General features: G+C 40.7%; 1 protein-coding gene across 1 annotated transcript; it reads right to left on the bottom strand.

Annotated features, from left to right (window-relative positions):
* Positions 1–316: 316 nt before the first annotated feature.
* Positions 317–11,458, bottom strand: LOC147748218 (keratin, type II cytoskeletal cochleal-like). The gene is made up of 9 exons (XM_086959141.1): positions 10,940–11,458; positions 7,698–7,915; positions 7,090–7,150; positions 6,138–6,233; positions 4,944–5,108; positions 4,067–4,192; positions 3,448–3,668; positions 2,217–2,251; positions 317–2,118 (listed from the first exon to the last, which is right to left on the bottom strand). Exons 1-9 carry the CDS (start codon positions 11,402–11,404, stop codon positions 1,862–1,864), a joined length of 1,644 nt encoding a protein of 547 aa, XP_086815267.1. The 5' UTR covers positions 11,405–11,458; the 3' UTR covers positions 317–1,861.
* Positions 11,459–12,322: the final 864 nt, after the last annotated feature.

Raw genomic sequence — 12,322 nt, 5'->3', positions numbered from 1 at the left:
CTGCAGCACTTCCTCGTAAATCTGCCCCTTGGTCTTCCAGCATTGCTGGCTGTAGTTGCCATGTGGGGCTGGGGCTCTTAGCATCCCCCATCCTAGTCATATTTGCAGAGGGTTATGGTCCGAATAGGGACGCATATACATATATATTTCAGAGATTCAAAAACACTGTCCCCTTGCCTTCATCACCCGTGTTGAGCTAATACTAGGACCCAGCAAGTGGCCCAGTGAACTTTACCATTAAAGATGTATTTCATTCTGTTCATAGAACTCTCCTTGCCATGTAACTCTCTCACACAGTATGAATAAGACCAAGAAAAGCGATGAAAATAGCCTTTATTCAACACAAAAATGAAGAACAACCATGTTGAAGTGCAAAGATGCAGTGAAAATGCAGTAAAGCAGTTGCAGAAAACATGACTTATCTTAAGCAAAAGGAATGGCTGGCAGTCCACGTGAGAGACTACAGGATACCTGCTTTGGAAAAGTTGCACCACGAGCAGTGAACCATCTACCAGACTGAGAAGCAATAGAATGACTTCCCTTTGGCTTTTCACTATGTGGTAACCAGCCTATGTCAAAGACCAGTCCCAGTCTGACCATGCTTAAACTCTTTCTAGTATATGTATAGAGAGTTTGCAATCAGAAGCTGTTCTTGGGGTTCTCAGCCTTGGAACTGAGGAACGTGAGAGCAATGCAGCATTCTCTGTTATAAAGGGATGCAAGATAACCATTAGTAGGGTTACCCCTATCCTAGCACCAAGCCTGTTACTTCCTACTTCCTCCCTCTATTCTTTTTAGTGGGCCTTGTTGTGAACACATCTGCTCAGTTAGTGTGGTACTAATCTACAGGGACTTCCACAGAAGGTTTATTAAAAACAAAATTCATGGTTGTAAGCCCAAGATGTACTTGGAGGAAAAGGAGTGAGCTACTATAAGTAAACAGGGGCAACATTTGTGTTATGCACGTGAAATCTCTCATAATCACTGATTGTTGGTTTTTGTGTATTTTATGTAATTTTTTTCTCCTGGTCAACCTTTTACATGCAATATGTACGCATGGGAGACTGATTCAAGCAGAAAAATTATCCTGAGAACTGAAGAACAGTTGTAGACATTTTGTGCCCAAACCAACCTCGTGTCTGTATCTCGTGTAATTTTTGCACGAGTTACTCTTTTATGTACAAAATTTATACTGAAGATCAGCAAATTGTGTTTCATATAATACTCATGTATTTTGTGAAAATTATGCCTACTATGCAAGGGAAGAATTTTATAATTTTGCAGATAAGGCACACAAAATGCTTGACCTAAAGCAAAGGTAACAGCTTTTTTTATTCAGGTAGTCAATGATCAACTTATAAAGGACTGTGCCCTAAACTTAGGGCAGTTTCATTCGCTGCCATTTTATACCATTCAAAACAGGCCAAGATATTTTGTATGCTACTCGTAACTAGTTTTAATGTCAATGGTACGAACTGGGGTGTCAACTGGAGCTTAGACCAGTGTGTGAAAAGTGTTGCTCAGCACAGATACTTGTTATGGAAATCGTGATCTGAGCCTGGAATGCCGTATATAGGCCCTCACTACCCTCAGAAAACACAGGTGAAAACTCAGTAATTTAGGTTTATATGTAGGTGAACACTATAGACTTTTCAAAGAATTTGTGTTTTGATGTTATGACTCTGTCTTGGGGAATAGGAGCACAGTTTTGGATTGCCTTTGGATTGGGTAAAGCATGAGACTCCTTGCGCGGGCAGAACAACAATGCTCATTTTTATAAAGGTCCAGTTTGGTTGCTGATTATTAGCGGTTCAGATCTTTCTTCAGGGTAAGCCATCAGTGCGGAGGGAGAGTCGGTCATTTAGTATCGCCGTCCGCTAGAAGACTGCATGGAGTATGAGGTCTTCTTCACAACTGTAGAGCCACCACTGCGTCCGCTTCCGCTCCTGAAGCCCATTCCGCCACTACCTCCTCCATAGCCAGAACCTCCGCCAATGCCTCCTCCTAAGATCCCACCTACGCCGTATCCGAAGCCACCTCCAGTGCCTCCGCTAACACTGCCTTGGTAGCTTCCACCCATGGAGCCTCCAGCGCCGCCTCCTGAGCTGCTGACCACAGCTGCGAAGAAATCATAGACAGACATCAGCATCATTTAATTGACTAAAAAATACAGGAACCCATATTCCCTCCCAAAATTAAATACTGTAGAAACTTACAGACGCTAACCGGGGTGGCCCAGTCTCCTGAGATCCTGTAAAGGAGACACAAGGTTAGACTTTCAATAAAGGAATGACAAGCTCATTGTAAGGACGTCCATGCTATGTGACCAGTGCATTGGAATCATGAAGACAGAAATTGCACAGGACACTACAAAACGCCACATAGTCCAAGCTCATCAATTGATGTGAAACAAATGTGTAAGGCAAGGAAGGTTGACCAGCATCGTTGAAAGAGAAGAGAACAATAGAAAGATGATCTTCAAGTCATATATATGCTAGGGTTTAGATAACCAGTGGAAACCGGATGGCCTCCTACCACTTACAAATTCCCTCAAACATCTTTGCAGACAGAAGCTACCTCTTTTTTAACCACTGCTTTCTGCCTGGAGGCTACTCACAAAGGGGAAATATAAGTGTCATGCCCGCTCTGCATTCTACAGTTATTCATTTTTTGCAGTACCTACTCTGCACAGTCACACACAAAAAATATATATTTCTTTTAAAGAAAAATGCTATTCATCTAGGAATCTAATGTTAAACTACATGTGCCAAATGTAGCCCCAGAATCCCTACGGTAACACAAATCTTAGAGGGGATATGTTAACAAACCGAGCACAATTAATGGTCATCAATGGAAAAACTATCTCCCCTGCAGCTAAGCTTTCCCTCTTTCGTTTCCATGTAATTTGCACCTGCAGTTCAAGGCTGGTCTCTGAACTCAGTAAATCAGCCAACAGCTGTGCTTGCCCCATAGTCTTCATCTTTGCTCTCTCTTACTCGCTTACTCTGTTTCTCCCTTGCTCCTTCTGTCTCACTCTCTCGGACTACTCTAGCCTCTCGGACCTACAGGTAAATATTGCTTCTACACTTCACCCAAGCTCGGTCTTCTGTCTTCATCTGAGAAGGGGAGGGGCCTTTGAATACTTTTGCTCTGATCTCTAAATGTTTTGATATCTGGATTCCACAAAAATCATAATTTGGCCTCAATATATATATTCTTTTTAATTTCAGTTGAGGCTCATCTCCTACGTTCTACTAAGCCAACCCCTTGTCACCAGATGAACGCACGTTGACCCAAAACGAGCTTTCTGTATCCTCAAATATAGCGCCTCCATTGGCCTTCACTCTATATGGTCTGCAGCAGAGGTCACCCATGGGCCTCCATAGATATATACACCCCTATCTATCAAAGTGGTCTTTAATAGCGTACATCCAATTTAGCACCCACCTGCCCTCTTCTCCTTCCAGTAGCTTCCTGTAGGTGGCAATCTCAACGTCCAGGGCTAGCTTAGCATTCATCAGATTCTGGTGCTCAAGCAGCTGGCGTGCCATGTCCTCCTTGGCCTTCTGTAGGGCAGCCTCAATGTCAGCCAGCTTTCTTTTGGCATCGTCGATGGCGGACTCCCCATGTGATTCTGCCTCTTTGATAGCTGTCTGCAAATTGGCAACCTTTGGAAACAAATGAATGAGCTCTTTCTTAATTAAAGCAGTCATTTTTACCAATCTCCTATTGTCTCAAAAAAGTTCAATTGTATGTGCTGGAAACTTTAATTGCCACCTCTGATCTTAAGCACCTCACCTCAGAAACAACAAACTGAAATGAGCCCATAAAACGAGTTCAACTGTAGCAATAACTATAATTTTAAAATTTTATTGCAGAGGTATATTTCATAACTGTTTTTATATGGTATTTATTTCTTTACCGGCTTTGTTTGTTTCCTGCACAACGTGGACGTTCATGCCTGCTACACGTTAGTCATAGCTAGTATTACTACTTAGAACATTACTGTGGCTTTGTTCACCTGGAACTCCTTCTGAGCTCTGTTGACATATATTTCACACTGTACCTGTTTCTTCGCAGCTTCGTGCTCTGCCTTCAGCCTTTGTATCTGGCGGTTGAGGTCAGTAATCTCGGTCTTCGTGCTGCGCAGATTGTTGCCGTGTGAACCCGCTGTCTTCTGCAACTCTTCAAACTGAAAGCAAAACGTGTGTGTTAGGGTCGAGGTGTGCAGTGGTTCCTTCACAATGAGCAGGAATCTCTTGCTATTGTTTGTAATGGGAATGACACACAATATAAGGAGCGAGCACCCTCCGGAAACACTCTCTGGGGACACTGTCCTTTTTTAGTGTCATTGAAAGGAAGTGCACACCTTATGCTGGTTCTACAGGCTTTGGCTAAGAAACTCCATTAAATAATTTTACCTTGACACAAAAAGGACTTATGAAAGATATAAGAAAGGGGAGTTTGGTCCACACAGAAAACACTTTCATTGCTGCGCCAAAACAGGAAAGGGAGGTTAAAATGAAGGCAGACAATGAGGGTCAGCCAGACGGAAGAAGAAACTGTGGAGCCAGATCTCACTCTGCTGTCATGAGGTGACTTCATAAGTGATGACCCATTGGGTGAAAAAGTCAGAGTGACCGCTGAGGATGGGAATCACTAATCAGTCAGAAGAAGATTTTTGGGGGACTTGAGGAGCTAATGATGATCAACGACCAGTGTTCGATGTAAGAGACTGAAGTGGTTCTTGGTGGTCATACCGAAAAGGCAAGTCTCAATTTTGCTATGTGATTTAAGCTCTATTGTATTACTATTTGGTTGCTAAAGCAGAATTCCTCAATGGTCCCTGAAGGTTACAAATAATGATAGAATCCTTTATAGTGCACAGCATGTGCTCCTGCAGCGGTGCCATTTCATTTCTCTCAATAACAGCTGGTGCTCACCTTTTGCTGGTAAAAAGATTCTGACTCAGCCCGGCTCTTCTTTGCAATCTCCTTGTACTCATTCTCCACCTCGGTGATGATACTGTCAAAGTTGAGGGTACGGTTGTTGTCCATGGACAGAATAACCGAGGTTTCTGAGATTTGGGAGTGCAGCTGGTTGATCTCCTGAAAAACACAGGCCAAATAAATTTGGATCAAATGTACAACAAATCTCTAATAAAATGGAATCCAGGCGGCTGAACATCTTTCCACCTGGGGATCCCTCTTGTGTGTTTAGGGTATGGCTTCTTAAGAGCTGCATTGTTGTTTTCAACAGAGAAAGGGATGTGCAGTGGGTGCCATGCTATCAGCACCGCTTGCAAACACAGCATTAAACTAGTGGTCAGGAAGACATTGTCATGGACACGACCACTGCATTTGGACAATATTAGTTTATTCAATGGAAGGATATTTACGGCAGTCCAATTTTCGATATCAACTTCAATGAAAAAGCAAATGCTGTGTTAATGAGTGCCAATGTTGTGTAACCTTTTATCCCAGCAAGAAGCTGGGCCCATACATATCAATAAGAGATAGTCCCAAGTGGTAACAATTTTAGATCTCATTAATGTAATAAAAAAAACATTTGACCAGACCCAGCCAAAGGCCAATGAGGTATGGTCTGTCTACTGCCTATCACAATATGTTAACCGAAGTATGTCTTGATGCATTCTCTGTCCCATCCTCACGGGCTCACCTATGGAGTTTCCCTTACAGCCTCTTGTGACCTATGCGTACAAGGGATCATCTGATCATGTGTGCTACTGCTTTCTCCATATCATGACAAGTCACTGCACCCTGCATGTATTTCTACATTGGCCTTCCACTCACAATAAGTTAAAGTGTCATGCACTGGTAAATGTCAGGCTAGGTGGCCATTCTGCTAGCTCTGCTGTTCTGGCATTTGCACAGAGAACTGCAGAATTTGAAAGCAGGATGGGCTACCGTGACTCAATTATGCCTCTGTGGCCACATTCTAGTCTTGCCGTCCTGCATTCTAGAGCTGCTTTGAACATGTTGGCCAGGGCTAGTTTTACTTTCCAGTCCAACCCTGCATCATTTGTGGGCCATTGCCTACTGTCCCTACATATACAATTGACTCATGTATTAATCAAGTGGTGCTTTGACTGGGGATAACAGTGCTAAGTAACTTACTTCATCATACATTTTTGTCAGGAAGTTGACCTCGGCAGTTAGTGCTTCAACCCTGGACTGCAATTCCACTTTCTTCAAGTAGGCAGCATCTACATCCTGTTGAAAGGAAGCAGGTGATCATCGAAACATTACCAGCAACAGCAAAGCTTAGAGCGCAGCCTGGTGCAATGTCATTGATCTACCCAAATACAGTCATAGGGTTAACGTGACACGTAAGAGTCAGGGATAACTTCAGTGGGATTTCCAAGTAGGCCCTGGCAACTATTCAACACACCATCTCTCTTCAGGGCACTCACGACCGGAACTGTTCACACCCCGTGAAATCATAAAAACGTGGGCAACTCTGAGGTAGGACTAGAAAGCCTGAACCTGGAAAAGCATGGAGAAAGTCATCCTGATGCTCCAGGATGAATATTCAGCTATGCCATATGTCCCTCCCCACCCCCATCATTTCAGACTTGCATACTTGGATTCCTTTATCAGCCTGGTGCGCCACCATCCATGGGGCAACCATGAAACAAAGAGGACGTACCCATGGTGGCACAGATTTATATACTGTCCCCTTCTGATCACCACTTCCAGGTCATGCGTGAAGGACGACGGGAAAGGACCCTAGAGGGCAGTGGAGTTGCTGAGGAAGTATCCATGCCAACAAAGTGGCCACCTCCCTTCATGTCGGAGCTACTAATAAGCGCCCGCAGTTATTTGCGGGTTACTTTGCTCAGGATCACACAGGTCTGCTTGAATTTTATCTGATTCAATCGATCGCCATTAGGGATACGTTACATGTTGTCAACTTAATCCCTCATACAAGTTCCATGCATCTGAATGATAAAAGGGTTTTGGAGCAAACTCTTTTAAAACGGTTTACACAGAGCGTTTCTAAAACCTTGAAATGGTTGTCCTTGTCATCACTTTCATCATCTCGCGGATTAAAAGCGGCTTCACTCACCTTCTTAAGCACCACGAACTCATTCTCGGCATTTGTGCGCTTGTTGATTTGCTCTTCGTATCTGTCAAAAGCAAGAAAGATCTAAGTAATGGTTTGTTTTTCTAAGCACAGCCTCTACACAAGATCAAAGGCACCTGAAGCGCAGGACGGACGACGTCAACGCCATCAGGACAGGTGGGCAAGCTATACCTAAAGTTGGTGGCAGAGCAACCCCAGTAGAAGCTAGAAGAAATGCCTCATCCAAAATGCAAAAGTGAAATGGCACTGATCGTAATGAATTTGAATCAAGGTCAGATTTAGGATCCTTTATGGTAAATGTTATAGAGCCATGTCATTTGCTCAAGCTAAGTTATCCTCCTGAAAATCTATTAAATAGCGTGCTATTCCTTCAGCTACAGGTAATTATTGATCTACTATAAATTATTTGTGCACAATTTGTAAACATTTTGTTATAGTGTGCGAACCTGCACTAGGCCAGAGAGTCGCAGGTTATAATCGTTAGCCATCCTTACGGAAAACAGCACCTTTCTAGTGGTTTATTTCGTGCATGCTCCTTTGTTGTTTTGGTAGTATGCTAAGTTTGTGCAGTATGCCAGAGTTTCTCTTACTTGTTCTTGAACTCTTCAACAAGATTCTCCAGGTTCTTCAATTCTCCACTGAGGCGACCTTTTTCATTTGTCTTGGACTCCAGTTGGTTCTTCATGATGCTGATGTATTTTTCGAACAAGGAATCAAGGTCCTTTCCAGGCCCCTTTTTCTTCTCCTGCTCCTGCAAAAGCTGCCACTTGGTCTCCAGAACCTGGTTTTGTTGCTCCAGAAATCGTACCTGAAACCCAGCGAGTATATAAATTAACCAACAAAGAATGATGTAAAGAAGTGAAACTGCTTTCAGATCACTTTCTCTACGCGAACGGTGTTAACGACGAGATCAGGGATAACAGAAAGGGAAAACATACCAGAATGCCATTTTAGTGTTGCTGTATAATGCTTCAAATCTGCATGGTAATGTAGCACTAGGTGATTGTGGGCAGGGTAATAACTAATAAGTAGCACAGTGATATCACCTAGATTTCATCTTGCTTCCATTTTATTAGAGAAAGTTGAGGGGACTATTGAAGACTAAAAAAAGGTAAAGCCTACTGGACCTAAACTTGTGACAAAAGATTTCATTGCATCTTAATTGGATACCTGGTTTGTATTGTTAACAACACTCTTCAATAACATCCTGGAATCGAGTCTAGTATTGTCACCCAGGACAGATTAATCTGTTGTGCCCATATTTAAGAAGGATAATCCTATGGACTTGGTTAACTACTGTCCCATCTTATTGTTCAATGGGACAAGGAAATTATTTAGGAAAATATTTGCCTCTAGATTACAGGACTACTTGATTACTAATAGAACCACAGAAACCTAGCTGGCCTGCTTTCACCACAAACTAGGCACTGTTGAACAGGGATTATATCTGTTTTATTTTTTCAAGAAATATGTTCCTCCGAAAGTGGGGCCGGGAGAGGGGGTTCTTAGCCTTTCACACTTGTTAATATGCTACAAATATTGTACTGTACTCGAAGGGCTAATAGAAGGAATGCCTGTAGTGTACCCGAATAATTGCAATGTGATGCTGTATGACAACAACACTTATCCATTAGTAGGGGTGCTCACCATGCGTGTTTATTTGTCTTACTTCAATTTAATCTATTTATTTAATTATATGTCTCTGTGCTTAGCTACGTATGAAGGAGATGGCCCAATAGAAAAAAAAATAACTTTATGATGTGTTTTCTATCTATGGATGATAGGGCTTTGCTGGCAAGGAAACAATGATTTGCCTAGGCTTTTATTTGCATTTCAAGGCTAGACTAGAGGTGGATACACCAAAGTCACAGACCTTAGCGGTGGGACCTGAAGAGATCCTTTTTTATTGAACAGTCATAATTTAGAAACTGTGACCCTTTTGCAAAAAAAAGAGTTGTGTCAGCCACAAATACTGAAAAGTGTAATATCCTCCACAACTCTACATATATATATATATATCACGTAAGGTGCTACCAGGAAACGCCGCTCGCCTGCCATTAGGCGCCAGTGCCAGGGCCAGTGCCAGGGTGCCGGGTAGATTTAGTCACCAAACTACAACATATATATATATATATATATATATATATATATATATATATATATATATATATATATATATATATATATATATATATATATATATATATATATATATATATAAATAAATATATTTATTTATATATTAGATCATAATAGGATAATATCCACGAGACCCATATCTTCCTCATTAGGTCTAGGGAAAAAAATGGCAGTTAAGTTCTAGGGTCACAAAAAATTAAATGCTTTTACTAAAGTATTGAGAGAATTGTTGAGGAAAATCTGCATGTCACCAAAGTCCACGCCAATGAAGTCATTTAGGATGGAATTGTACTCTAACAATGTTGCTGATGATGATTCTGCAATCACAAGTTCTAATGTGCACCTAAGAGTGGACAATTAGTTCTCTATAGTTTTTCAAGCAATTTTACTAGATCGCCTAGATCGCCTAATGGCAGATCATATGGCAACCCTTCTCTGGGTTTCTTCCTCTGAGCAATGATTGGTATAGATCTTTCAATGGATTCGTTAGATTTGTACTCATGAGTCTATACAACATCAGGATTGATCAAAAGCAGATATTAGAAAAACATAATTCATCAATGATTTAACTGAATTCTTGATAGATCTTTCGGCCCTGCATTTCTCCGTATTAAAAAAACCTAGAATCCAGGAATATTATGGTAATCTAATGTTCTGCCTTTAACCTGCATCTCTCTACATGAAGTTTTGCCTGGGGATCATGCCCTCAAGATGTTACGCTGTTAACTAAATTGAATAATGTGGTCATTTTTGTGCTTGTCACTTTGCAGGCATTTAGAACGAGCTACATTTCGGCCTTACATTTCCTCTCTAATTTGGTAAAAAGATGGAAGAAACCACTCAACTAATATTGAAATATGGTATTAGAACTAGTAAATAGGTATTGCTATTGTGTGAAAGTACTGGGGAATGAAAATTATTCATTGTATTTAAAAATATATTGTGAAAGCTTGAAAGATTACGAAAACTGTTGTTGAAAAATTGTGTATTATTTCATATTGAAAAATAACTGTGACATCTTTGATAAAGTTGGAAATATTTTCACTTTTAATCAGTGACAGTTTTGTTTTTAAGATCCGAACTTTGATTGAATGGATGTATAATGCGTATATATCAGTATCAATCAATACTTTACTGTACAGTTCAATTAAACCTGTACAATTGTCCTTTTATCCAGTAAAAAATATGTCAATTACTAGTAAATGAGCTAGATTCTAAAAAATGATCATATACAACACAATTTTTCTTTGCAACATCAGATGTGTCATTAAAAATCAAAATTATACATTAAACAGTGAACAATGTGCTGCAAATGAACAAAAATGAATAATGGACTACATTCTTAAGAAGGATAACTTTGTAAACAGGAAGGCCCTAATAAATTAACCAAGAAGTTTCAAAATCCTTTTAAGATGTCCAGTTCGGTGCTTTTCGATCAATCATTTTCGTTTCTGAGTTTTTAGCAGCTCTAAAAGACATTTATTGGCCTTGCTTGCTATTCAATGTAACAGTAAATTGAATAAAGTGTGGGAGGTAGAAACAGGCCTATTTATCGCAGTTTGTATTAATTTTAGTATGTTGATGAAAATTATTCTCCCGAATAATACATAACCAATTATTCAATTATTCGATGGTTGTTCCTCTATTCATGAAAATAAAACTGAATATCAAGATATGAAGACCAAGGACTTACCTTATCAATGAAGGTGGCAAATTTATTGTTGAGCGTCTTGATCTGTTCCCTCTCCTGTGTTCGTACACTTTGGATATTTGAATCAAACTCCAAGTTGAGTGGGGCCAAGAGATTTTGATTGATGGTAACTTCCTTGATGCCACCTGGTGGGCAAGTTGGAAATCCAGATCCTCCCCCAAACCCACCACCAGCTCCACCACCAAACCTACCAGAAGTTCCACCGCCTGTGCCACTACCAAAGATACTTCCAGCTAAGCCACCAGACTTATAGCCACCCATGTAACTGCTGCTACTGCCACTGGTGGACATTCTTTTGCCAGTCCCTAGATTGTGGTGACTTCTGCTTCCAAAGCTGATAGCACCACTGTGTCTAGAACCCCCTCCTGTTCCACGAGAGACAGAGTGAGAGCTGAAGCTGACTCTGCCGCTGTTTCCATGCCTCCCACTGGTCAATTGTTGGGACATGTTGGTGGCTATGAAGTGGAATGGCAAAGGGAATGCAACTTGAGGAAAGCAAGTGCCTCTGCTTTGAAAGATGCACTCACATCCTTTTATATGTATTTTTTTGGGCTTGGTTGTGAGGGAGTAAGAACAGGATTTTTTATTGTAATAATTTGTTGAGTATGTGTTGAGCTGGCAGAAACCTATATTCATTGGCTTGTTAAACATTGCAATACCATGGCACACACCTAGCACTTCCTATAAAATTTATATATTTGTTGCTAATTACTAGTGATGCAAAATAACCTAGTTTCCCTTCTGGAAACTCAGATAAAGGCCATCTTTTGCAATAGTGATCCATGATTCTGTGATTCATTTTTACAAGAGTGAGGCACATGGGTAGTACAGTCTTATTGGCATTTTACCAGAATTAGTCGAAATCATTGCTTAATACTATTGCATGAACCGTGCACTGGTTTATGCCCATGCCATTTCTTACTGTACCTGTATAAATGCAAAGAAGCACATATAGTACAAATTGTGCAGCTCTTGCTGCAAACCTCATGGACATTATCCAGAAAGACCATGAAAAATGTTTGAAGAATTCTACTGGGACATGGCATACCAGGGCATTGGTGTGACGTTTTTATGACAGACAAATACAATTACATCTGTTTTCTCTATTTCTGCATGTGAAATATTGTTGCTTTATGGAAAATCTAAATATGTTGCGTTAGGAAATTGATGATGTTTCATCTAAAAAAAAGTAAAATATTTTCTTCCCATGGCAAACCCTTCCCTTTCCTCACACGCCCGTGAAAATTTGGAATTCTCTCATGCTTTTGCACATTGTATGTTTCTCTTGCATATGGGTCATTAGGACTTCATATAAATGTGAATAAACGTGACGTTTTTTTACAACTAGATTCACCTTAAATTGTC

This window comes from Lissotriton vulgaris, chromosome 1_1, assembly GCF_964263255.1.
Source record: "Lissotriton vulgaris chromosome 1_1, aLisVul1.2, whole genome shotgun sequence".
Lineage (NCBI taxonomy): Eukaryota > Metazoa > Chordata > Amphibia > Caudata > Salamandridae > Lissotriton > Lissotriton vulgaris.
Note: the sequence above shows the minus strand (reverse complement) of the source record. Positions and strands in the feature narration are given on the sequence as shown.

Bases quoted from the DNA above. Each gene is read 5' to 3' on its own strand.
- LOC147748218 (XM_086959141.1), bottom strand. From the start codon at position 11,404: ATGTCCCAACAATTGACCAGTGGGAGGCATGGAAACAGCGGCAGAGTC. The intron at 6,234-7,089 runs GTGAGTGAAGCC...TCCTTTCAACAG, and splicing joins AGTTCGTGGTGCTTAAGAAG to GATGTAGATGCTGCCTACTT. The intron at 4,193-4,943 runs GTGAGCACCAGC...TTTTGCTTTCAG, and splicing joins AATCTTTTTACCAGCAAAAG to TTTGAAGAGTTGCAGAAGAC.